Source organism: Amblyomma mixtum, chromosome 9 (assembly GCF_055824585.1).
Source record: "Amblyomma mixtum isolate Tamu chromosome 9, ASM5582458v1, whole genome shotgun sequence".
NCBI classification, from domain to species: Eukaryota; Metazoa; Arthropoda; class Arachnida; order Ixodida; family Ixodidae; genus Amblyomma; species Amblyomma mixtum.
In genome coordinates, this window is record NC_143020.1 from 108,401,096 (window position 1) to 108,425,238 (window position 24,143).

Genomic DNA, 24,143 nt, shown 5'->3' on the forward strand with positions numbered 1-24,143 from the left:
TGTTGAGGATGTGTCTTTCTGGAAGGAGATTTTATTTCTGCGCTGATGTGGTAGTACAAATAGCAGTCTGCAAATGTAGTCTAGGTAAGAGTGCATCACATCCATTGGGCTGTATTTGTTCACTCATTCTTCTCCTGGAGTCTTGATACCATTAAAAGATTTTCATTGACTTGTGCTCTTTCCAGGCCAGGCCACTCACAGCTCAGGTGGTCCACGAGCTGTCCAGAATCAGGAGAGAGACAGAGGAGGAGGAGAAAGCTAAAGCCCAGAGCAATAAAGCAAGCTGTGAGCCACGTTTTCAATACTTTCCAGGCTCTAGGATGGACATTGTGGGAGGCGGTAAGACGGAAGCATGTTTTACGCTCTTATTTCTCTTTGCACAGAGGCTACGAGTTAGCTCTTAAGCTAACCTTTCGCAGTGCCGTCACCACACCTACTGTGCTGCTCTTACACCACATACACCACACATTGTACCCAAACAATTTACGGGGGCTTGCCAAAGCATGCAGGCCTCCCTGGATATCCCAACCCACAACCTGAGCACTGGGAGGCCACACTGTGCAGCTCAAGCCTACAGGACCAAAGACAGCTCGTTTAGTGAGCGCAGCAAACAGCTAAGGCCGTAAGAGCCCTGGAGTAAGGGCTCCTTGCAGTTCGGGGGCGGAAAACCCTTACTGTGCTGCGCTTTCCGATGACGCAAGCACTCCTGAGTAACTGGGTTCTTGTAATAAAAACAGCGCAAGGACACAGGACGAGAACGGAGAGTAGACACACACGGCGCCGTTCTCGTCCTGTGTCCTTGCGCTGTTTTTATTACAAGATGCTTAACCAACTCGCCCAAACTGCCATTTTAACTGGGTTCTGTATGTGGTGCTTGCTCGGGCTCTTCATGGCGGTCTTACTCTTCGAAATGCTGCTGTGTGGACCCTTCAGTCGGAAATTTTCGCGCGAGGCACGCCCCTGGTCTCGTAAAATGTGCATATTTTTTTGTCGGATCATTGAGTGGAGAACGTTGGTGTTGGAGTAGTTGGTACCCAGTGCCTGGAAAAAAAAATGCCGCTTCGAGTCACTGCGTTTTGCTTACTACCTTTAACTGTTGAGTACCTGCAGAGCACACTTCTGAAACGACAATGTCGTCCAGTCCACTAAGGTACTTACGCGGGTGTTTGAGCAACGAACAACAACGAAGGCTAGGTGACAAGCATAGCAGTTTTATCTTCACGGCAGCACAAACAATTACAATGATGAACATTTGCGTAAAACAGGTGAGCAACAGTGTCTGCAGCAGCCACGCGCACCGCTGAGGCTTACTAGTGATGTACTGAAGCTGGAACGTCGCCTTCGTTTTACGCACCGTCTTGGACTAGAAGGCGCCTTGACAGTCCATTCACACATCCAGCCAGTGCGGTTGAAAACTGGCTGTAAAGGCGCCCCGTACCGGTGCCCACCAAGCGCTACCCAGTTATGTTGTAAACGCGGGGTGGATCCATGGGCTGTTCCTCAATGACCATGCATTTGGGACCGGCGACCATCTTTACCATCCTGCTTTCCGGCTTGCAGCCGAATGCCTGGACAAAGCCGCTACCCGCATCCAACATGGCCACCGGCACATTACACCGGATCCTCGGTGTCGTGTAGCCCAGCGACGTCTTGGACAGGGTGTCCGGAGTCGCCGAGCACCACTTCAGACAGGACGCGAGGAAGAAGAGCCGGTCGGGATTGAGACCCCTGATGTCGGTCGCGTTTCCGTCGCCGCCGCTTCCAGAAGCGGGTGCGGAGGCATTACCCTCGCGGTAGACGGAGTAGGCGAGTTCTAGGCCCACAACGTCAGCGACGTTCTCGGAGGAGCCCTTTTCGGCATCCTTCTTGTTGGCACCCGCTTTCTTGTAGACATTCGTCACGCATTCGTGTCTCTTCAGTTGCTCTTCACCGAGGGTAATATCAGACTGGGGCGAGACGCCCAAAGGCATCTCGCCGAGCGCCGCGTGCCATAGTTCGTGCGCCGCCAGGTGTCCGAAAGCGCCCAGGCTCGCCGATTCGCTGTCGTTGACGAACAACGGTTCCAGGATGGCGCTGGGCGAAACCAAGATGCTGCCGTACCAGGGACTGTAGCGCACGGTGGGTCGTAGTCCTGGAAAGGGACCGTCTTCCTCCCGGGCGATCTTGTTCTCGACGGAGCCGTTGGTTCGGTCTAGGAGCTGGGCTTTTTCGTGGTTTCGGATGGCGGCCACGGCGTCGAAGTATATCTCGACGTAGTAGCCCCGGAAGTCGGGAAGGTGCGCCAGAAACTGGTCCACGGCAGTTCCGCTCGAGCCGTTGAGCCGCGCGGGCCAAGCGACCATGCTCTTGATGGCGCTTAGCCGCTGCAAGGCCCAGGGTTGGTCCGCCTGGGCAAGCCACGCGGTGGCCAAGGTGACCGTTTGGTTCCTGAGCGCGTCCAGTTGGTCGTAGGCTGCCTGGACCTGTTTCTGTTGCACCAAATTCTGAAAGGAACGAAGATAGTTTTATGTTATTCTGAACCCTTATGCTTATTTCTATTTCTATAACAGATAAGCAACCCATCTTGATCTTGTAAAAGAAAGTCAGACGAGGCCAAGTGCGCAAGCGTCGTGAAGAGGGTAGATTTCCGCATCTCCCTGCAAGTAATTTCCCGATAACTGCACGCAAGCCTTTCGTTATTTTACTTTTCTGCAGTAGCCACATTATAGTAAATAACAACAACAACGATTGATTTCGTGAAATGGTCCTTTAAAATGTTTGTCGCTTGTGAACGACGCGTCTCTTCTGGGTCAAATTTCGGTGAAATAATGGCATCGTAATGCAGACTTATCAAACCTTCAAGCTAATTATGCGACTTTAGTTTGAAAAATCTACCCGACGCGGTGGCTTATAGTGGCTATGGTTTTCGGCTACTGAAATAGGCATGCATCGAATCATGGCCGCGGCGGCTGCATTTCGATGGAGGTGAAAATGCAGCAGGGAATTAATACGGAGCCATTCACCATGGCGTCTCTCAATGTGAATCATTGGGAACTTAAACATCACATACCCCAACCACTTCCAGTAACCTCGCATAAATGTTTGCAATCTGTTACCGCGGCTTTTATCCAGGAGTACATAAACTGATGAAATGCCGATAGTTAGACGAGTTGATAAATCTGTATAACGATTCTCAGGTCCTGGTTCGAACTTTGGTTCCAAAATCTGCATAACGATTCCCAGGTCCTGGTTTCCCCTGTTGGTGAATCTACACAACGATGCTCAGGCCCGGTTCGAACTTCTGGTTCCAAAATCTACAAAATGATGTTCAGGCCCTGGTTCCCCGACACCATGACTAGTATATGGTTCGAACTCCTGGGTCCACGAAGCTGGGGCCCACCTGGAATACGTAGCTGGCCAGGGCAAAGGAAGTCAGCCGACTGGCGGCCGCCGCACAGGCGTCCGCGTAGTACACCATGGCTGCCGTGTGGTTCTCGGGCGCGAACATGGCGTCGACCAGCCGGTACGACGTGTAGGGCGCCAGCTGGCGTACCACGTGGAAAGCGGTGTAGTAACGGACGTGGCGGGTGGGGTACCGCTCCAACACCTCGCGCGTGAGCGCGAAAAGGCGCGGGTCAGCCACGAACAGGGGCTCGTCGGCGCTCAGGCTGCCCTTGTCTCCGAGCGCCGCGTTGAAGGCGTCGAGCCACTGATTGTCCCCGCCCGAGCCGCTGGCGTTTGTCGCTTGGTCGTCGCTGCAGTCAAGGATCAGGGTTCAGCTCGTGGTGATCCGAGGTGGGTCGGAAGGAGGAGCAGAGACTCACAATAACGAGCGCTAAGACCTATATAGGACTTTCCATCGACGACTCGCTATCATCATCATCAGCAGCCTGACTACGCCCACTGCAGGGCAAAGGCCTATCCCATGTCTCTCCAATTAACCCTGTCCTTTGCCAGCTGCGGCCACCGTATCGCCGCCAACTTCTTAATCTCATCCGCCCACCTAACTTTCTGCCGTCCTCTGCTACACTTGCCTTCTCTTGGAATCCACTACGTTAGCCTTAAAGGGACACTGAGGAGAGCTCTATTAATGTTTTTTTATAGCAAAATCCGATAGCTCGGCATTTCATGGCTTTTTTGCCACTTGGCCGGCAGCGAAAGATGCATTTATTTTTAAGAAATTTGGATTCGAAGTTGAAAAAGTTTTTCCCGCCGCTCTGATTCAAACTCGGGATTCTCCTATGACGACACAGGACTAAGTGACGTGAAGCATGACGTAACGCTGACTCCGTGATTTCTGGCGGCCAGCAGTGCGGCCTCGCAGCAGCCGGAAAGAAAGCTACCGCCGGCCGCACGTTGAAGGCATCTATCGGGTATTGCGGCCGTCGCTACCGTCGCTTCGTTTACGTTTGCGCCAGCGTTTTGCCAGCGTTACGATGGATCCCGTTCTTGAAGTCGTCAACAAAGTTCTCGCAAATAGACACCTTTAGCATACCGTGTACCTTGTTACCATTAGCGGAATACCGGGAGCCCGCCTAACACCGGTGACCAGGCGCTGATTGGTCCCGATGCTGCAAGCAAGCGCGTAGCTGCCGGGTACCTGGCGCCATCTGGCGACGTCAAGGAGATTTGCGCACGCATTGGCTGCGCCTCAGTGATTCGTGACTTCTCGTGTCCCAGGGTTACTAGAACCATTGGTTCTAGCAACACTGTTTTGTCATATGACGTCACCACGCTTGTACTTGCGAGTTTGGCCTGTGGCGGCGATACCCGTATTTTGGTTCTTGCTCTTTTCTACGTTACAAGAGCTTTGTTGTCAGTATGAGGGGCGTTTTTCTAATCAGGAGCTGGTATTCTGTCGATACAAGCCAACTTCAATTTCTCCTCAGTGTCCCTTTAAGGACCAGAGGCTGCTGACACGAAAGACGCGGGTTCATCCCGGCCACGGCGGCCGAATTTCGATGGAGGCGAAATTCTAGAGGCCCGTGTACTGTGCGATGTCAGTACACGTTGAATACCTCCAGGTGGTCGAAATTTCCAGAGCCCTTCACTACGGCGTCTCTGATAGCCTGAGTCGCTTTGAGACGTTAAACCCCAATAAACCAATAAACGAAAACCTTAAGGATCAGAGGTTATCTCACCTTCACGTTACATGATATGCCCAAGCCAATTTCTTCCTCTTGATGTCAACTATATGATGTCATTAACCCGCATTTGTTCCCACATTCACTCGTACTCTAAGCCAAAACTAGGTATATTATTGATTTCCGCCATTTATCTTTCTACATACAAACCATCCGTCGCTGACTCGAGGCGATTAGTCCCTATTCGAAATCTGGCAATTCGCTAGAAAACACAGACAATAGAAGCAGAAGTGAAGATGACACATGCAATCCTGTCTACTTCGGTTAAGCGATGCGCCACTGCCCCATGCGTTTGCGAGCCAAGTTTCTCTTCCCGAGAAACGTTTCGCTATCAGTAATTAATTTAACTGCCACCTGTTACGGTGGTTATTTCGGTCACAATCTGATGAGCAGGTCGTGATGACGCCACAAGTCGTAGATTTTTTTGCTCACGGTCAAAATGTGTACAACAGAACTGACTGCAGTACCTTGTGGTCGAGGGAAACAATTAATGCCTAAGGAAACTAACCATGGCTGATGCTTTTTGCAGTTAGTCCATTCTTGAGTAACGATTGGTTTTTAGGGAACCCAGAAATTTATTTGATGAAGTTTGCTTTCTTTTATAAAGAAATGTCGTTGCGACGTTTCAGAAGGCGGTGTGTGTCGCCTTCGCAGTAAGTATAGCACTGTATTCACTAGTTTTAAGTAGTTACTACAGCACTGGTTTGCCTTGCCTGTCATCGAGCGCGGCGACTGCGGACTTACGTAGAGACAGTGCTGTTCTGCGAGGTGTCTTCGAGGTTAGTACCTTTCCCCTCGGTGGCGACAGGGGGCGACTCTGTGGGCGCCTCCATAGAGGGCACCTGCGTAGCAGAGGTGCTATGATGTCAGAGCTGAAGCGAACGCTGTTTCCATTTGTACAGGCCTCATAGCTGTTTGCTCACTACAGCGGTAGGAATTATCGCACTGTTCACGGTGGCCACCAGCTAAACCTTCTGACCGATGACAAAGCGACTAGCACATTGATGCCCATCTTTCCTAGGGCGATACCAACTAGCGCCATCTCTCGACTGCCAACGGCGGACACAGCGCAAATCAGTGGGAATATTTTGATCTGTAAATGAGAGAAAAGTGAAGAGAGCAGTTATGTGGTGCGCAAAGGTGTTGATAATGATGGCCTATTCTTCCCATTCTCTGCAAAATCCGACTTGCTTCCTGAGCTCGCACGGACTGTTCTGACACCGTGGAAATTAAAAGCGGTGTTACAAATGTTCAGAATTCCCACGTTAGTTTTTAATGTGTAGCGTCATGCAGCACGTGATGGCAGCCGCAAAAACTGGGAAGGGTGGGTCCAGGAACATTGAGCTTGTGCCTGTCCGGTAAAGTCGGTCGGCTGAGTTCAAATGATCTCATCATAGACCATCATTGGCGCTGACTACATGAAACAGAACCTTAACAAGTCACAGCCGTCACTACAAGGCATACTTAAGCACAAAAAAAAAAAAACAGTGGAGACACCTTTGTTAGTTATTTACTCACTATTTACCATGGTAGACTGCATGCGCTTTTCTTCTCACGACAGCCGTGTCTAGCTTGATGCGAAAACTATTGTGAGCCCTAGCTGTATTTAATTTTCTACCATAACACAATGAAATTCATTACTTTAACATCTTAAATACCTGATCTAGCTTTACCATGTTCCAAAAAAGACTAAGTTCACGCCATACGATTGCATATATCTATTTCGAATTGTTTAACTTTTCGTGGGCAGTGTTATCAATTACTTCTCCTGCAGCTTACAATGTACAGCTCATGTGTACCGGGTATTTCTTGTTCTAGTATGGTTTTTGCCCCTTTTGTTTTGCCCACAATTTTACGACTGCGTACCCGTTGCCACCTACTGTGAGATCCATGTGACTTGTAAACTAAATTATTTTCTTTTCCGAACTCTCTTATACTTTTTTGTGTGATAATATAGAACGTCGCACCTCCAATCGTTGCTATATACGTATTATTTTGACCGTTCTCCTTTATATGTACCGCTTGCAAAGTCTCTACTTTTTAAATAACACAATCATTTCTTGGCAGCATTAGCGTCTCAGTCCAGCAGGCAACCGTTTGAAAGCCATTATGGCGCCACGGTCGTTCAGCGCAAAGGAGCGAATGGGGTAGGAGGAATCACGGCCTGCCTTCGGGAACCAACGTTCGTTGAAGCTTACCGCAGTTGCTCTTGCGGGCTAGTTGGCTATCCACGACGTATCTGCATCATTACTTCTACAATGCTGCCCTCCTTCCGCATAGACGAAAATTTGAGGAACAGTGCGAAAAATTCGTCAGTTTACATTGACACTTCCGTAATGAATGACGCTTGAAAGTATCTTGACGACCACAGAGAGAAAGCGAACATATTTGTATAATGTAATTAAGAAAAAAGAATGGAGGTGCTGGGTATCGATCCCAGTACCTCTCGCATGCTAAGCGAGCGCTCTACCATCTGAGCTACACCCCCAACGGAAGACTGCAGTAAACAGATTCCCTCAGGTGCACAAAGAGTCGCCCTTAAAAACCACGTCAAAGACATACGACGCAATAGGATGTAGGAAACCGGCTGCTCCAGGGTCACCGCCTCGCATTCTAATCAGCTTCACTCCGGCTGCGTACAAACTGACGTAGATTTGTCGGTTGAAAAGGAGGTTTGGGTATGAAGATTTGAACCGCTCGCTTTGCCGCTTAACGAGCTTAACGATCTTCATCAGATATTTACAGATCAACGGACGAGAACAAGGAAGAAAAATGACAAGCGTGATGTCCTCAGCCTAGTCTCGAGCTTGTCTTCTTCTATTCCAATGGGCAGATCTGAGTGTCGGGCATGGGGAAGGAAAGTTGATGCCTTTCCTTCGAAAGTCACATTGACCCCCATTCTAAAAGTTCAGGAAGCGTATAGTGCACTTTGAAACGCCCTCTTCAAGAACAGCCGAAAATCCGTCCATGTCCACAGGGCTGGCACGGGTTTAATAATGGTTAACCAACGTGAAGTAAAGCTAGTCCTGCCGCTCCTTCAATCAACGTGTGAGCGAAAAGGCTGGAAGGTTTCTTTGTGATTATAGGCTTCTGTGTTGAGCAGTCACGCTTTTCATTTCTGACAGCTTTGGAGGAGAAATTCTAGAGGCTCGTGTACTAGTTGTGCGATGTCAGTGCAGTGCGTTAAAGAACCCCAGGTGGTGGAAATTTCCGGAGCCCTTCAGTACGGCGTCCCTCATAGCCTGAGTCGCTCTGGGACGTTAAACCTCATAAACCGACCGACCGACCGACCGACCGACCGACCGACCGACCGACCGACCGACCAGCTTTACCCAAGCAGCAAAATCAATCGGCCCAATATTGAAAATGTATTGATCAAGGCTGGCCCTACAAAGGACCAGTTCGAAACGATCATTTCCAGTATTGGGCCAATTACCTTTGCTGCTTGGGTACTTCCATCAGCAGGCGACAGTTATCCAACCTCCTTTGCACTGACCTGGCCGAAGGTGACGTACACGCCGGCCCCCAGGGAGAGCGCCGCGGCGGCGGCCATCTTGGTCGTCACCTCGACGTCCATCTTGACCAGCGCGGCGGCCAAGTCGGCGCGCATAGCGTGCTCCGTGGAGAGCACGTTGACGAACTGGCGGATGCAGACGGCCGTCGCCTCCGCAGTGATGAGCTGCTCGCGGTGGCGCATCCACTTGAGGAGGGACTCGCTGTGCGCCACGCTCACGATGCGCCGGCTGTCGCTCCGAGGGTCGGGGGCCATGAAGATCTGCGCGGAGGAGAACGATGAGAAAAGAAAAATATTCGAGGGCAGTGCACGCAATGAGATATGCCTTTTAATGTCAGCTGTAAAGGAATGGGGAATGCGTATTCTAATATAGAATGCGCTTAGGGGTTCAACCGCAAATTTATTTAACTGTAACGGGGATAGGTAAATGGATCAGGTCACCAGTTAATGGGACCCACTGCCAACGAATGCATGTAGAGATCTTGGCACAAAAAAAAACGGAGATACTACAGCTGGCATCTTAAAAAACAAAAGCGCTACATTCTGCCTCGCCTTCAGGTTTCATTCAGAACAAATTGCGCATACGATATACCAACGCAGGAGAAGAGGCATTCGAGACTTGTGCAAGCTTTTAACTAATTTTGTTGACTTTAGGCCGCAACTTATATAAGCAGAAATAAAATAAAATACACGCAGAAAAAAAAAGAAGTCAAACTGGACAAACTAGCCCAGCACGAAGTGCCCCTAAGCTAGCTTTCAGGTTCGTTCTAACACATTGCGCCCATCATTAGTGCGTTCGTGTCCTGTCTAAAACTGCAGCTTTTTGCTGGGAATAAGCAATCTACATTGAACTGGCTATGGGGCTCCTCATTTTCTTCGTGCGGATGCCGAGCAAAACAAAAAAAAATATTGAAAATAGGGAAAGGGAGTAGGCTATCAATATTAATAATAATAATAATAATAATAATAATGGTTTTATTTGCGCCAAATGAATACATGGCGCGGGAGACCCGCAGTAAAAGCTGTCACAAGCGACAGCTTGACAAAGCCGGAGGCCCCCCTATACACTCCGGCCAAGTAAGTCCTGAAGTAGATTTCCTTCACTAAAAATACAGCATACAGTTGGCAATAGGAAAAAAATTTCGTCTTCAAAACATCCGAAGTTCTAGAAGTTACGGAGATTTTAATAGAGGTACGACATTTCAAATTACCCTCCCCCGGCTAACTGTGTCAAGCTACTATGCTTTACAGAGGGGATGCACTTTCATTGCCAAGAGTAAGAATTCAGTATATTTAGTGCTAGAGATCCACCCTTGAACTTGGCCAGCATACCCTGTCCCTAAAAGGGAGTGCTCTAAAGACAGTTTACTCCCTTTTACTCCCATATAAGCTAATTTGGGTTTAGAGTAACTTATTGACGACGCTTCAGTTAACGCGGTCACCGTTTAGCCCAGGAGTAGGATAAAGCGCCAGGCGGCTCGCCAATATTGCGCCTTGAGAGACATTGGCTCCCTCACCTTGAACAGGACGTCGATGTCCAGGTCCAGAGCCAGCGACACCAGGAGTTGGAGAGCCGCTTCGGGAGTGGCCAGCTTACCGGTGGTGGGCTCCAGTAGCGATCCGCCTCCGGTTCCGTCCTCGCCCTTGCCCTGGCGAAAGAGCAGCTCGTTGATCTTCCAGGGAACGTCGATGTGGCGCGTCTGCACCTCGACGCACGAGAGGTAGCTGAGCGCCGCCTTGTCCGTCGACGAGAGCGGTTTGTCCGGTGGCGGCAGGTTTTCCATGCGCTCGCGGAGCTTCTCGTTGGCCGTCATGTAGACCCTGTCCTGAAAAGGAAAGCTTCTCGTTGGCTGTCACGTACACCCTGTCCTGAAAAGGATAGTTTTTCGTAGGTAGTCACGTACACCCAGTCCTGACAAAGGAAAGCTCCACGTTGGTCGTCACGTACACCCTGTCCTGAAAAGGAAAGCTTCACGTTGCCCGTCACGTACACCCTGTCCTGGGAAGGAAAGTTTCTCGTTGGCTGTCACGTACACCCTGTCCTGAAAAGGGAAGCTTCACGTCGGTAATCACATACACCCTGTCCTGAAAAGGAAAGTTTCTATTTGGCCGTCACGTACACCCTCTCCTGAAAAGAATAGTTTTTCGTTGGCCGTCACGTACACCCTGTCCCGAAAAGGAAAGCTTCGCGTTGGCCTCACGTACACCCTGTCCTAAGAAGGGAAGCTTCTCGTTGGCCGTCACGTATACCCTGTCCCGAAAAGGAAAGCTTCGCGTTGGCCGTCACGTACACCCTGTCCTAAGAAGGGAAGCTTCTCGTTGGCCGTCACGTACATCCTGTCCCGAAAAGGAAAGCTTCGCGTTGGCCGTCACGTACACCCTGTCCTAAGATGGGAAGCTTTTCGTTGGCCGTCACGTACATCCTGTCCCGAAAAGGAAAGCTTCGCTTTGGCCGACACGTACACCCTGTCCTAAGGGAAGCTTCTCGTTGGCCGTCGCGTACACTCTATCCTGAAAAGGAAAACTTCACGTTGGCTGTCATGTACGGCTTGTCCTGAGAAGGAAAGCTTTTCGTTGGCTGTCACATACACCTGGTCCTGAAATGGAAAGCGGCCTCGTTACCAGGAACGCGATGGGTCTACATAGTCGAGAAGGTGCTCATGTTAGGAAAGAGGACATTCAGAGTTTTCGTTTGAATGTGCCATCTTTTAATCTGATGCTTTGATAATAGACATTTAGAGACCAAGACGCGAATTTTATCGTGCACCGCTTCATGTTATAGTACTAACACAAAAAAACGGCCTTGGCTGTCTGAAGTCGTGCTTCTCTTTAAGTTCGAAAAACGAGTTCCAACCGAACTATACCCTGACAGGATTAGTAACTTATGAATTGCTCATTTTACTGCATTGGCAGTATTGTGGATCCACTTTGGGCGAAAAAACAGTGGTCTTTGTGAGTGAAGCCTTCACCCCTCACCCCCCTCCCCAGCTCCCCTAGCGGCTAGGAGCGGTAGCGGCACCTGCCGACACTCTCCATGGCAAGAGGGGGTGCCTCATCAGGAGCACACTCAGGGGAGTGAACCTCCTGCCTCCCGCCAGTAAAGACGCATTTCCCACCTACGAGAGTCCCCTCACCACCCACCCACGTTTATCCTTCACTCACTTCTACCCTTCAGGAGCCCAAGAAGCACCTGAACGAAAAGGCGACGATAGAATCAAATTCGAAGACTCTATGAAAAGGATATTAAAGTAAAAGTGACATGCAAAGCCATTACTGCTAACTCAGGTCTGTTACATCACATCGTATAACCACCTGTGTATATATCTTGCCTTCTCTTCGTGAAGGGTTATAAGCGCGGGACGAAATGCTAGGAAACTCCGGTATCTCAGTGCACCTCGAGCCGACCAAGGACCTAGCTTTAACCAATCTTCTAACGCGGCATTAATACCTAATCGTATTTCTTCTCGAATACTCTCCGCATCTTCGCCATTCTCCTGGCGAATGTGACTGTCCTCATGCGTGCATGGGGCATACCTCGAGGTAGCGGAACTGGTCCTCGTGGTCGGGGTGGTGCTGCGCCCAGCGGCCGCACGTGAACTGGTAGAAGTCGTCGCAGGGGTCCGAGCGTAGGTCCATGGCTGTGTACAGCTCCCTGGCCAGGTTGTAGCAGTTCAGGCCGACGCAGCTCGCGTTCCACGGGGCTCGCTCGGGCGGCGGCGTCAGGAATACGTACAGGGCCACGCCAGCGATGACACAGAACTCGATGGCCGCGAACGCCTCTATGCGGACCGACATCATCAGGTTGCGTGTGGCCGGAGGCAACTCGCCGTCGGCGGCCTGTGACAATGTTTGGTACAGAGATGAACATATGCGAGACTTTTACAGTCGCATCTTAAAAAGACGTCACCATCACGTGAACAGCAGCGCAGTTGCGCCAGGACCCATGCACATTGCCCTTTCCGGGATCTTGTGAAGGCTAGACCCTTTCCTTTCGGGAGGTACAACGCGTATTTGACCGATGAACGTAAAAAAGGCACTAACCGCTATCCTAAAGGTCCATGCGAAATTAAAGATGAAGAAAGGAGATGAAGAAAGTTGGACACCGGAAGCGGGCCTGAGACGAATCACATGCCAGCGAAGTCTAACTACGATGTGGACTTAGGCAGGGTGCCCCAGACATACGGCCTGCCCGTCCGCTCCTACACCGCGCTGCACCTGGGATACATAGCTCTCATCGGGCTGATGTCTTTCGTATGCACGCCACACCTACGATTATCCGAGGACACAGTGCTGGCTTATGTAGCAGACGTGTTGTTGCCCCCCCCCCCCCCCCCCCTTCCTCTTTCGACTGATACTTTGTCCTTCGCGGTTCCTGGGGTACTGCTATCACCGCTACTTCGCGCGCGCTGTCTTATCCTACTCATCGCTATGTGACGCTGCTGCTGAAAGACATGTTCACCAGGCAGCCTTAACCAGAATGGTCGGTGCGATGTCACTGCACGTTAAAAATCATCAAGGCGTCGGAATGATTCCGGAGTTTTCAACTACGGAAACTCTTTCTCTCTTTCTGTTTTCACTCCCTGCTTCATCCCTTCCTTCACGGCGCGATTGTGTTTAGGCTGTTAAGGAACCGACGACGACGCGGTCTTCCCCACAAATTGCCCCTTGTAGACAGCTCACAAGTAGAGTCGCAGGTGCGATGATGGAACGCCGGACATAGCTTTCACGGGGCAGGCCGGAGCATGTGGCGATACGCAGACTAGATAAAGCGGCGTCCCAAGATGGCGGCCACTATTACGTCGGTACAGGTCTTGTGTACCCCCCTTTATTGTAAAACGGCCTCACCTCGGCATTTCCGCTCATCTTGGAGTTTCCTGGCTGGAGGCAACCGCAGGCAGGTTAGACGGGCAAGTTCGAAGAACGACTTCGTGGAGGCGAAGCGACGTATGCGAGCGGGACGACACGGCTTCTTCTATCACGTGCTAGCTCCGCGCGCTCAGAGCCCGTGCCCGCGCGAGGAATTGGATTGGATTGGATTGGATTGGATTAGATCTGGGGCGTTGAGGAAGGAGGAGGAATAAGCTTTATTTAAAGAAGCAGACGACGATGTGGATCCAGCCTGCCGTAGAAATGGTAAATTGGTTTTTGAGGAAAGGAAATGGCGCAGTATCTGTCTCGCATATCTCGGCGGACAACTGAACTGCCTGTAAGGGAAGGGAGGAAGCTGCTTTCGTTTAATGTTGTGATTGGCCGACGAAGTAATACAGGACGCCGCGGACCATCCTTGTGATACGAACTCCTGTTTCCTTAAGTTCTATCCTACTATAGCAGGTAATCGTTTGATCTTTCGAAAAGAGTTTCACGAAATATACTTAGGTATTGATGATGTCACCAGTCCATCAGTTGCGATTGGGATAGATGCACCATTGTTGGTTCCTATCTTCACATTTTTCCTCAAACATAGTCAATCTGTTTTCTCGTCCGAAATAAGCCTTTTTCCATCATGCTACTGCGTAATCCTACATCAATATTTTTCTAAGAGCCTGTTAACTTTTCAAGTGTAATTTTATGAGTAATTTTTTACGGCTGCTGAACTTTACACTGCATAGTTGTCGGACCGGATATTTCTTGCCATTTTCCTTCGCCAATCAACGTGGTGCTGTTGGGACTAGTTAGTCGTTTGAATTCATAACGACCAGCGCTTAAAACGGAACACATATATATATACACGGGATTGATGCTAGTCTTCAGTTGTCGTTGATTTCACAAGCAACGAGGTGTATATCATTAAGTAGAACGTGTTGTCGGGCTAGTTGGTTGAATACTTCAGACATGGCAGTTGCGCGAAACACACACACACACAAGACAGGTTACGGGACGAGCGCAACTGCCTCGTCCCGTAACCTGTCTTGTGTGTGTGTGTTTCGCGCAACTGCCATGTCTGGAGGTGTATATCACAACCGAAAACAGTAGTTGCGTAATAAGGGAGAAAATACTAATTATCATCCACACCAGAGCAGCTATACTTCTACACGCTTACTGCATATTGGGGGATTCCCCTAAAACTCATGGGGCTGGTAGTGGCATATCCGTGCAGTCACACATGCACAGAAGTCATGGTATGCGTAATGTAGCTCTCGTGCATTACTTATGACACGGGCACTGCGCGTGTGTGACTGCATGACTACGCCACAACTGTCTTGACTCTCATATGTACAGGGTTGGTCAAAAGTTCCCAGGCCACACGGTCTGATTTTCAGAGGCATATTTTGTCATTTATGATATCAATAAAGCTATCATGGTTCTCAGAGGTTAGAACGATACTTCCCCTATCCTCTACATAGATTTTGGGCTACGGTGGTTTCGTAAATTCTCGACTATAGCGCTCAAAAGCAGACCCTGTGTCCTGGGAACTATCGACCGACGCTGTATACCTCGTTTTTGTGAAATAAACAATCGAAGACTAGCGTGGCACCATGCGCATGTTTTTGTTTCAACCTTTGCCTCTTCTTAAGCGCTATAGGCGCTATGAATTCAAACTGCCATTTCCAACTAGCCGAAGTTTCCGCCTTTACTAGGTGGTTATCCATGACGTTTCAGCACTTCTTCTGCAGTGTTCTACCTCCCCTAACAATTCCACCTCCCTTCACCTACCGAAAATTTCAGGCAAAGGAACTGCGGTTTCATTGCAACCTCCGTAGCAAGTGGCATCTGAATGCCACGTGAAAGCGGCCTTTTTAATCCAGATGATAGTTAAGAAAAATGAAGAAAGAAAAAAGAGTGGAGGTGCGGGGTATCGATCCCCGTACCTCTCGCATGCTAAGCGAGCGCTCTACCATCTGAGCTACACCCCCGACGAGAGAATACAGTAAATAGACTCCTTCAGAGAGGTTCCCTCGAAAACCAGGTCGAATAAATGTGACGCAATAGGCTGAAAGGAACCGGCTGCTCCTGGGTCACCGCCTCGCATTCTAATCAGCTTCACGCTGGCGGCGTACAATCTGGCATATGCTTTCAGAGTCAGTCGCCACTTTCGTCATGGAGGTGTGAACTGCTCGCTTTGCCTCTTATTGAGCCTAACGATCTCAATAAGCAGATATTTACAGCCCAACAGACGAAAACAAGGAAAGAAAATGACAAGCACACGATGCCCTAAGCCTAGTCTCGTCTTTGTCGTCGTCTGCTCCAATGGGTGGAGGGGAGAGCGAGGAGAAACAAGTTGTCGCTACTTCCTGGGAAAGCCACATTAGCCCTATTTTTTTCTTTTTGACAAAAAAGTTCGAGAAGTGCATGGTGCAGATGAGACCACCCCATCAAACGTTGTCCGTAAATCCGCCCCCGATTGCAGTGCTGTATACGCGGTTTGAGATTGATAAACAAATGTGCAGCGAAGATACTCCTTTCATTTATTCATCGATGAAGTGCACCAAAGGATAACTTTTCTTCATGGCAATAGACCCTTCCAACGCGGACATCGCCGCATTCAACGCTGTACTCATCTGATCAGCTAAAGGAAGAAGAACACGGTCACCGACCAAGTCAATAAATTTGAGACGTTTCGGAACCCGACCAGCAAGCTCCGTAACCAGCTAGCTCGTGAACGTGAAAGATAGACTGCCGATTAAAGCGTTTCCAGGCGTCATCTATACCTCTATACCAGATCCCATGTGCTGACTGCCCCCAGGTTTACATTGGCGAGACGGGAAAGTTCACAAGACGGCTCAACGAACAAAAACGTGACGTAAGAAATAATATAAATCACGTAATAATAATCACATAACTTAACGTAAGTAATAACAATCACGAGAATGACGCCATTGCACAGCATGTGCAAGAACATGATCACGCGATTGACTGGGGCCACGCCACTGTCGTCGCGAAGGAAAGTAATGTGTCATCTGCGCGGCTGCTGGAATCTTTAATGATCTAATCGACACCAGCTACTATGAACCGGATACAAGGAAATATGCCACCCATCTACGCACGCTCGTTACGCCACGTGTTATCAGTTGCGACGCTTCCTTGTCCCGCCCAGTGATCAAGGAACCCGTACGAGGTTCCGAAACGTCTCGAACTTTTCGACTTGGTCAATGACCGTGTTCTTTTGAAGCGAAAAGCTTCACTAGGCTCGTCAACACCGCGCTTCGCGTGGGCCACCCCTGGGCGCCGCTGCGGCGCGCCCTTCCTCATCCTCGCCACCGGTTTACTCTTCGCCGCTGCCGCCGCCGTCCCAAGAGGAGAAGGTTCTTTCGCAAGGCGTTGCGATAACGCGTGAACGGCGGCGGCGGCCGTAAAAGAGGCGCATACATTCGCCAAGGTAGATGTACTATGGTAGCGTAGGCTGCATAGAAGCCCATACGTTCAAAACATGGCGGCTCATGGTGCGCAGCCAGCGCCGTCTTCGAAATGCGTGGACAACTAAAAAGTGACGTCATAATTAAAATAAAAACGCGACGTCGTAGTCACGTCTTTTAGTGACGTCATATTCGTGACGTCAGCGTCACGTGCTGCTTGGCGGGAAAAATAAACTGCTGAACGCCTCGACGCTTCAGAATTCGACGCTTCGACGCTTCAGAGGAGAATTTTCCCCCCTCCAGACAAAAGACTTACTAAAGAACAAGAGGTTACGTGGCGTCGTCTACAGACGAGATCGATACGCACCCCATCACTCCTCGCGCACATTTATCCAGATCTTTACAACCCAAACTGCAAACACTGTGGCCAACGTGCTACCTACGATCACATCCTGTGGGACTGCAAAATAGAGCCACCTCCGGGTGATCTAGTTACAGCTCCTTCTCTCGAGCGGTGGGAGACCGTGCTGGCTAGCTCTGACCCCAGAACGCAAGTTTTGGCGGTGGAGTGGGCTGACAAAGTCGTCGAGGGCTATGTACTCTCGACCACTTAACGCGACCTCTTGCCAAGCTCTTCCCGGCGAATAAAATGTTTTACAATCAATCAGCGCGACACCCGACATGATAACGAAGAAAGAAGACACGACGAGTGCCGACCACCAACGCTATTTTTAGGTAGTCAGTTCTCGTTGTGCTTTTTTCCTTCGTCCTCGCCTCAGGTGTCGCGCTCACGTCCTTGGGAAAGCGATGAAATGTGACGCCGCCAGACAGGTTATCGCTCGCACATCGTGCAACCGCACACCTCTTTTTTGCGTACGGGGGCCCCATGGCCACAGACGATGCCCTTTTGGGGCAAAAGCGACAGAACCGCACCCAACCGAACGAAACTACACAGAAGCGCTGGCAAAAGGGAAAAGCGGAAACTGTACACGAACGATGCACACCAATAACTCGAGCAGCAAGCAACGAGGAAAAAGTAGGGCTAGCAGAATCGAGTTTCAAACAAAAGCAAGCAGAATGGTCAAAAGATATGATAAGGGTATGGCATCAGAGCACCGTCAACCTTGGCATCGTCCCGCTGCCATTGCCGCTGCTCTGAGCGAACGCTGTCATAAAATTTTTACAAAGCAAGCGCTATACTTTCTAACAAAATGTACACAACTAAAACATTTTAAAAAGGAATCACTGCAATTGTTTTTGAATGCTTTTGAAACACAAAATATGTCCTAATTATTTTCCTCTTCTAGTCGTGTTTGTGCACTCATTTCATTTTGGCGCTTTAGTTCCACCCCTAATTTTATGTCGCTAGCACTTGGTTCTGGACCGCATTCAAGCTCCGGCTTCGCGACCTATTTCAATTGACCTTGCATTCGCCATGGAAGGAAGAAAAGAAGACCCAGAAGTGGTAGCGAGGGAGTTGGCTCAAAATCTACACCGCTACCGTGGTGCTCCCAGTGCATTGTGCGCGAACTGCGACCGCCATGACGTCAAACAAAGCATAACTGCAGCTTTTCGCTTGTATATCCAGGCTTAACCAGAGCTAAGCCACTGCCAATTTTTTTCCTTTAACTCAATGCCTGACTAGACGAATTTTCGTCGAACCATTGATTATCTGCGCAACTGATTCCACCGCTTGCACCGTGCCTGTCCTAGGCGCTCAAAGCAGCTCATATAGCGGTATGATCACGTCCAGGGAGCGCTTCGTAGGACCCTCTCGTGGCGCCATGAGTACACAGCGGTCCAACAAGCTATGTAGCGACACCCAATTTGAAATACCTGTATGCTTCGAGATTGTGCTCTCAAGCTTTGTTCCATCGTTGCTTGCTCACAGTACTCCAACCTTTTCTATACTGATTCGCCGTGCACCTGCCTTCATGCACCTACCGCTGTGCAATCAATATACGGCCCCTAGCATATGCCATATATGATGTGGCAATAGTAAGAGATTCTGGATAAGCTCTTAGTACGGCGAAACCTCTAGCCACACACTTCCAAACAGAATGAAAAACCATATTGCATGCGTACCACTGGCACGTTTAACATTGTGGGAACTTTATTATATCACGCTTTCAAGTATTCCGGCTACTTTCACGCCATTGTCCACTATACTTTCCAGGCAGACGTTCGGACCCTACTTCGGTATCCATGGAAAGGACATCAGTGTGGTCGTGTCGCCGGGTAGTAAAATCCTCACGCTCCGTCTCGATGGCATGTCAGTTACCGCTGACATCGTGGGTCTCGGGCACCACGGGTATAAAATCTGAAATTTTTCTCGTGCCTTTCGTGGTGGTCGCAGTCGAATACTTAGCCGACAAATGGGTCTCTCTTCGGAACCACTCAGACGTTACGTTCGATTGAGCGGTGGTCCTAGGGCGAAGTCTTATCTTTTTCCTAGTTGTGGTTTTCACGGTCCTGAGCGTAAAGTGGGGTACGTTTTTGAAGCGCGTGCTGGGAGCTGTCGTCTTCCGAGAGGTCGATGCAGTGGAAGACGACCGCGAGACTTCTTCCCGCTCAGTCCTCACGCGACTTGTAGTCTTCTCGGTCTCAGCTTGGGAAGTCGTGGTGAGTCTTCTTGCAAGCCTTGCTTTGCGACGCCTCTCCTCCGGCGTGTCCTCCAGCAAGCTATTGGCAAAATATGAAAGGGAAAAAAAAATTCGCTGTTGCTTAGCTTGGTTAAGCCCGGTAATTGCGAAAGCAATATCCGTAACTACACCATGGTTCAGCTGGTGGTGGTGCATGTGGTTAGACTTGTGGTGATGCATCGGTTATACAATCCAATCCAATCCAATAAAATCCAATCCATTCCAATCAAATCCAATTCAATCCACTCCAATCCAATGTAATCTACTCTAAGTTAATGTAATCTACTCTAATCCAATCCAGTCCAATCTAATCTAATCCAATCTAATGCAATCAAGGTCAAATGAAGGCCAATGGTGGTCACCGCCGCGGCACGGCAAAGGCGTGAAAGTGCAAGTAGTATTGCTTTCGCAATAAAAAAAAATCGCACATGCACCCGTGAAACTCTGGGCTCAACTTTGGGGCTCACCTGTTGTTTATAGAAGCCCTTGTATTCTATAGAGGCTACCTCTTTCTTAGTTTTATCTCCTCTTGCTGCTACTCATCAGTATTTCATCCCTTTATTCGTCCAAGCTAACCTCTAACCTGAACTACGCGACCATGTATGCACTGTACGCTATACGTATACCCATGCATACAGCCTGTGCTTCTAAATATATGGCGTTCTTTATCCGTGTCTAGACTCTTGCGTCTTCATCACTGAGGACGCAAGAGTGGCTTAACATCTGCAGTGTAGAAACGGCGCGAGAAGATCACCTTGCGATTCATATTTTTTTTTTCAGTAGCTATTATACTCCTCGCAGCGAGTGACAGAATTAAAAACCGGGAAGAACAAAGCGACAAGATCCCACACAAAATTGTGTGGGTACCGGGGCACACGGGGGTTGCAGGGAACCGAGAGGCCGACAGGATAGCTCGAGGATACATTACTTTCCGAGCTTCCGACGAGACCGCGGAACTCGCGCCAGCACCCAGGGAATACTCGGCCATACTACAAAACTATAGAGGCAGAATAATGCGATATCCCCCACCGCACAAATCTCTCAGCAGAGAGGAAGCTGTCACTTGGAGACAATTACAAACAGGCTCTTTCCCAAACCTACATATACTAAACAAAATGCACCCTACGATATACACGAACAAATGTCCCTGGTGCGACGAAAAACCTACACTATACCACATCACATGGGCCTGCCAAAACATAGACGTGGTCCCCAAAATACAAAACCCGAGTGCAGAGCAGTGGGAGACTCTGCTGTCCAGCGACCGCTGCGAAGACCAACAAGGTCTGGTACAGCGAGCTCAACGGGCGGCAGTGGCCAGCGGAGCCCTGGACTGAGGGCAACCGACCACTGATTAGAGGCGGACGACTTCGACAGAGAAGGCTCCTGGGGGTAGAACCTAGACGTCTCTGAAGATGCCCCCAAACCGCAGGAAAAACCATTAGTGTAAATAAAGTTTTCCCTTCCTTCAGTAGCTATGTGTTGCACTGGCTGGGGCTCACTGGACCACTATAAACGGAGCGAAAACAAGGAAAAGCGCATATTCCAAAAAGTAGCGCATATAGAATAAGACGCGTGACAGTAAACCCTAAAGGCAAAAAGGTATTCACTGTGGACTGGCCCGTTTCAGAAGCGATGAGGTTGACCCGTAGAGTTATTGCATTTTGTTTAGCTAGTGAGGCCAGTGTTTTGATTAAATCTTGGATTTCAGCTAGTCGGTGATAATCGAAACATTCGTTATAAGCCTAGATATACTCAGTTAGCCTCACTTTTGACTAACTGGGCTTGTGGTGGCCACATGACAATGAAGGCGCATTAATTCCATGTGTCAATCTCATCGCTTTTACAATGGGCATGCGAGTCCAGAGTCAGTGCCTGTCTTCAATATTCTCTTGCATGGCTCATCCTTTGCATTGTTTTTCGAAATATTCGTCGTATACCATTAACTTGCCTTAGCCCAACTTATGAATGTGAAAGCGCGTAGACACAGGGAAAATTTTAATGCTGTAATATACATGATAACACCAAAAGAAAATGAAAAACGGATGACAACACTGCGCTGTATTGTTTCCACGCCAGCGCCCTGTCGTTCAGTAGGGTAGGACTCTAGGATTCTCATAACGCTCTACTGTGCCCCAGGTTTAATTTTACACCGTCAACTGTAGGCAGGCAGGTAGTGGTCGTTCACAAGAAATTGCATAATCCCAAATCAATGTCACGTGATTCACAGGTTATATAACCCTTCCATTACATTGATGAGTTATCGGACATAGCAACTGGCAAAGGCTCACAAGACACATTGAACAGTAACTGTAGCCGTCATGGTGGCTATGTGGTGCTTGGATGCTGGCCCGAAAGGCGCGGGTTCGATCCCGGCAACGGCAGTCGCATTTCGATGGAGGCGAAATGCTAGAGGCCCGTGTAGTATGCGATGTCAGTTAGTTTAGTTTATGGGGTTTAACGTCCCAAAGCTACTAAGGCTATGAGAGACGCCGTAGTGGAGGGCTCCGGAAATTTCGACCACCTGGGGTTCTTTAACGTCCACTGACATCGCACAGTACACGGGCCTCTAGAATTTCTCCTCCAAAGAAATTCAACCGCCGCGGCCGGGATCGAACACCCCAGGTGGTCTAATTATCCGGCGTCATCCACTGCGTCGTCCCTCATAGCATGAGTCACTCTGGGAAGTTGAACCCCATAAAACCAAAACCAAACAGTCGTTGTAACCGCCAAATTAATTCGCGACTGAAACCCAACACATCATCTCGATAAATTCTAACACATGCAGCTGACGCTAACTCGCCGCATTCCGTGAGCACCGCATTAACTTCTTGCGGGGGAAGTGTGTCTTGAAAGAGAAAATAAAGGGAAGATGGGTTTGCTTCACTTCAAAACGTAGCCGCTCCGCAAATGACCGAAGCTTCAAAATCAACACCGTGACAACCCCATGACCACATTGGCTTACGCGGCGGGTAGCCATCGTTGCGTTACAATGAGTACACCCACCCTTTGTGGTCTGGAACTAGCTGTTCATCGTCGACATCACCTTCGTCGAGCATTTTCTCAATGCCCGTATTCCAGCGGAACGGACGGGTCGTCGTGTCTGCGGTAGAGCTCGAGGCGGTGGCGTAGGCGGTCCGGTTGTGGGCGTCCGTGGTGAGCTCGTGTACACGGCGCCTCATCTCGATGGCCGAGTACACCATGGCCACCACGAAGAGGCACATGAACGACAGCGAGCAGATGTAGAACAGCAGGTTCTGACTGAAAAAGTCCACGTGGAGAAATAGAGTGGTTCGGGCTTTGCTTACAAAGAAAACCAAACGGCAATCGATATGCAACAAGTGATGCTGGACAGCACCTTTTCACATTTTTCCCTTTCCAACACTTGTTCAATGTAGCCTTGGCCAGTGCCCTTCGGGACACCGTGACCACATGCGGTACATTTTATATAGAGCTCCCACTTCGAGGTTCATCTGGAAGACATTACTTTCAGCCATCACAGAAACGAGTTTTAATGCAAAATAGCGAAAAAATGCGTCGTCGGTCATAAAAATCGCTAACTGGCTGGAAGCCGTCGCCATGCAGAATAATTCCCACTGCCAGGAGAGAAGTGGCGTCACTGGAGCGGATAATTGCCATTGGCGGGGAAGTAACGTCACCAGACCGCTGAGTAACTTCCGGTAAAGGTACATCCTTCTAATGCTATCTCACTGCTGACACACAGGGTGATTAGGTGTCCATGTGAATTTTTTGGCTATGATGTAATCTGACTTCGATGGAAACGCCGTTCGCCTTGGTCTTCATCGCACATCACCATAGGCGTGATCTGCTGTTGATGATGGCGGGGGCATTGATGTAGATGATCTTCCACTCCAGCCTGAATACTGCTCACTGTCGGGCCGCCCGATCACACTGGTGTTGACAAGCAGATAATGATAATGCTTTACATTTTGTCAGCACAAAACCGACTTAAGAACTCCGGCCACAGGGTTAAGTGATCTCATGGCTATGGGCACGCAGGGGTAAATGTGTATGGAACAAAGATGAAAGTTGAAGTTTTGTTTGTCGTTGTTGCGGAATATCGTGCCTGCAAAGGAAAACGTAAACAGGTCCCATAGCCTGTATTTGTACATAGCGTATATTGCCGCCATACTACTATCCTTTCTTACTATCGCTCCCCCTTTCTTTCCCTCTCCCTGTCCTTTTATTTCCGCTAGCCGCAGCTCAGGTGCTTCAGGTTTCGATGTCAGATGCCCCGGCTAGCAACATCTGTTCCTTCCATATGCATTTTTATTTTTCTTAATAAATAGCCACTAACAACAACTACATAATCCCTAGAGTAACCTCCTCATACAGAGCAATGGCCGGGAGATGTGTGGTCTCTGCTCACGTGTGGTTGTCGGAGTGCTGTGGGCCGTTGAAGTAGGGCATAGCTGGGCCGTACATCCCCATCATCCTAGGGTCCATCATCATGGGGTGCTGGTACTGCGGTTGCAGTACCGTGGCGTAGGTGCCGCTGTAGGGGTAGGCTCCGATGTAGCTCATCCTGGCGTCCCTGTCGTGCCCTTGA

General features: G+C 49.5%; 3 protein-coding genes and 2 non-coding genes across 5 annotated transcripts; all 5 read right to left on the reverse strand.

Annotated features, from left to right (window-relative positions):
• Positions 1–1,195: 1,195 nt before the first annotated feature.
• On the reverse strand, positions 1,196–8,892 carry LOC149330637 (uncharacterized). Its single transcript, XM_089559468.1, has 4 exons — positions 8,620–8,892; positions 5,868–5,965; positions 3,380–3,734; positions 1,196–2,483 (listed from the first exon to the last, which is right to left on the reverse strand). Exons 1-4 carry the CDS (start codon positions 8,890–8,892, stop codon positions 1,455–1,457), a joined length of 1,755 nt encoding a protein of 584 aa, XP_089415594.1. The 3' UTR covers positions 1,196–1,454.
• On the reverse strand, positions 7,539–7,611 carry TRNAA-AGC (transfer RNA alanine (anticodon AGC)). The gene has a single exon. It is a non-coding gene; the product is annotated as a tRNA-Ala (tRNA).
• A 1,190-nt stretch (positions 8,893–10,082) lies between the features above and the next one.
• On the reverse strand, positions 10,083–13,620 carry LOC149330639 (neprilysin-1-like). The gene is made up of 3 exons (XM_089559469.1): positions 13,483–13,620; positions 12,172–12,474; positions 10,083–10,463 (listed from the first exon to the last, which is right to left on the reverse strand). Exons 1-3 carry the CDS (start codon positions 13,498–13,500, stop codon positions 10,083–10,085), a joined length of 702 nt encoding a protein of 233 aa, XP_089415595.1. The 5' UTR covers positions 13,501–13,620.
• A 1,798-nt stretch (positions 13,621–15,418) lies between these two features.
• TRNAA-AGC (transfer RNA alanine (anticodon AGC)) lies at positions 15,419–15,491 on the reverse strand. The gene has a single exon. It is a non-coding gene; the product is annotated as a tRNA-Ala (tRNA).
• A 3,570-nt stretch (positions 15,492–19,061) lies between these two features.
• On the reverse strand, positions 19,062–24,143 carry LOC149330641 (uncharacterized). The gene is made up of 3 exons (XM_089559911.1): positions 23,964–24,143; positions 22,580–22,834; positions 19,062–19,613 (listed from the first exon to the last, which is right to left on the reverse strand). The coding sequence occupies exons 1-3, from the start codon at positions 24,116–24,118 to the stop codon at positions 19,205–19,207; spliced, it is 819 nt and encodes a 272-aa protein (XP_089416037.1). The 5' UTR covers positions 24,119–24,143; the 3' UTR covers positions 19,062–19,204.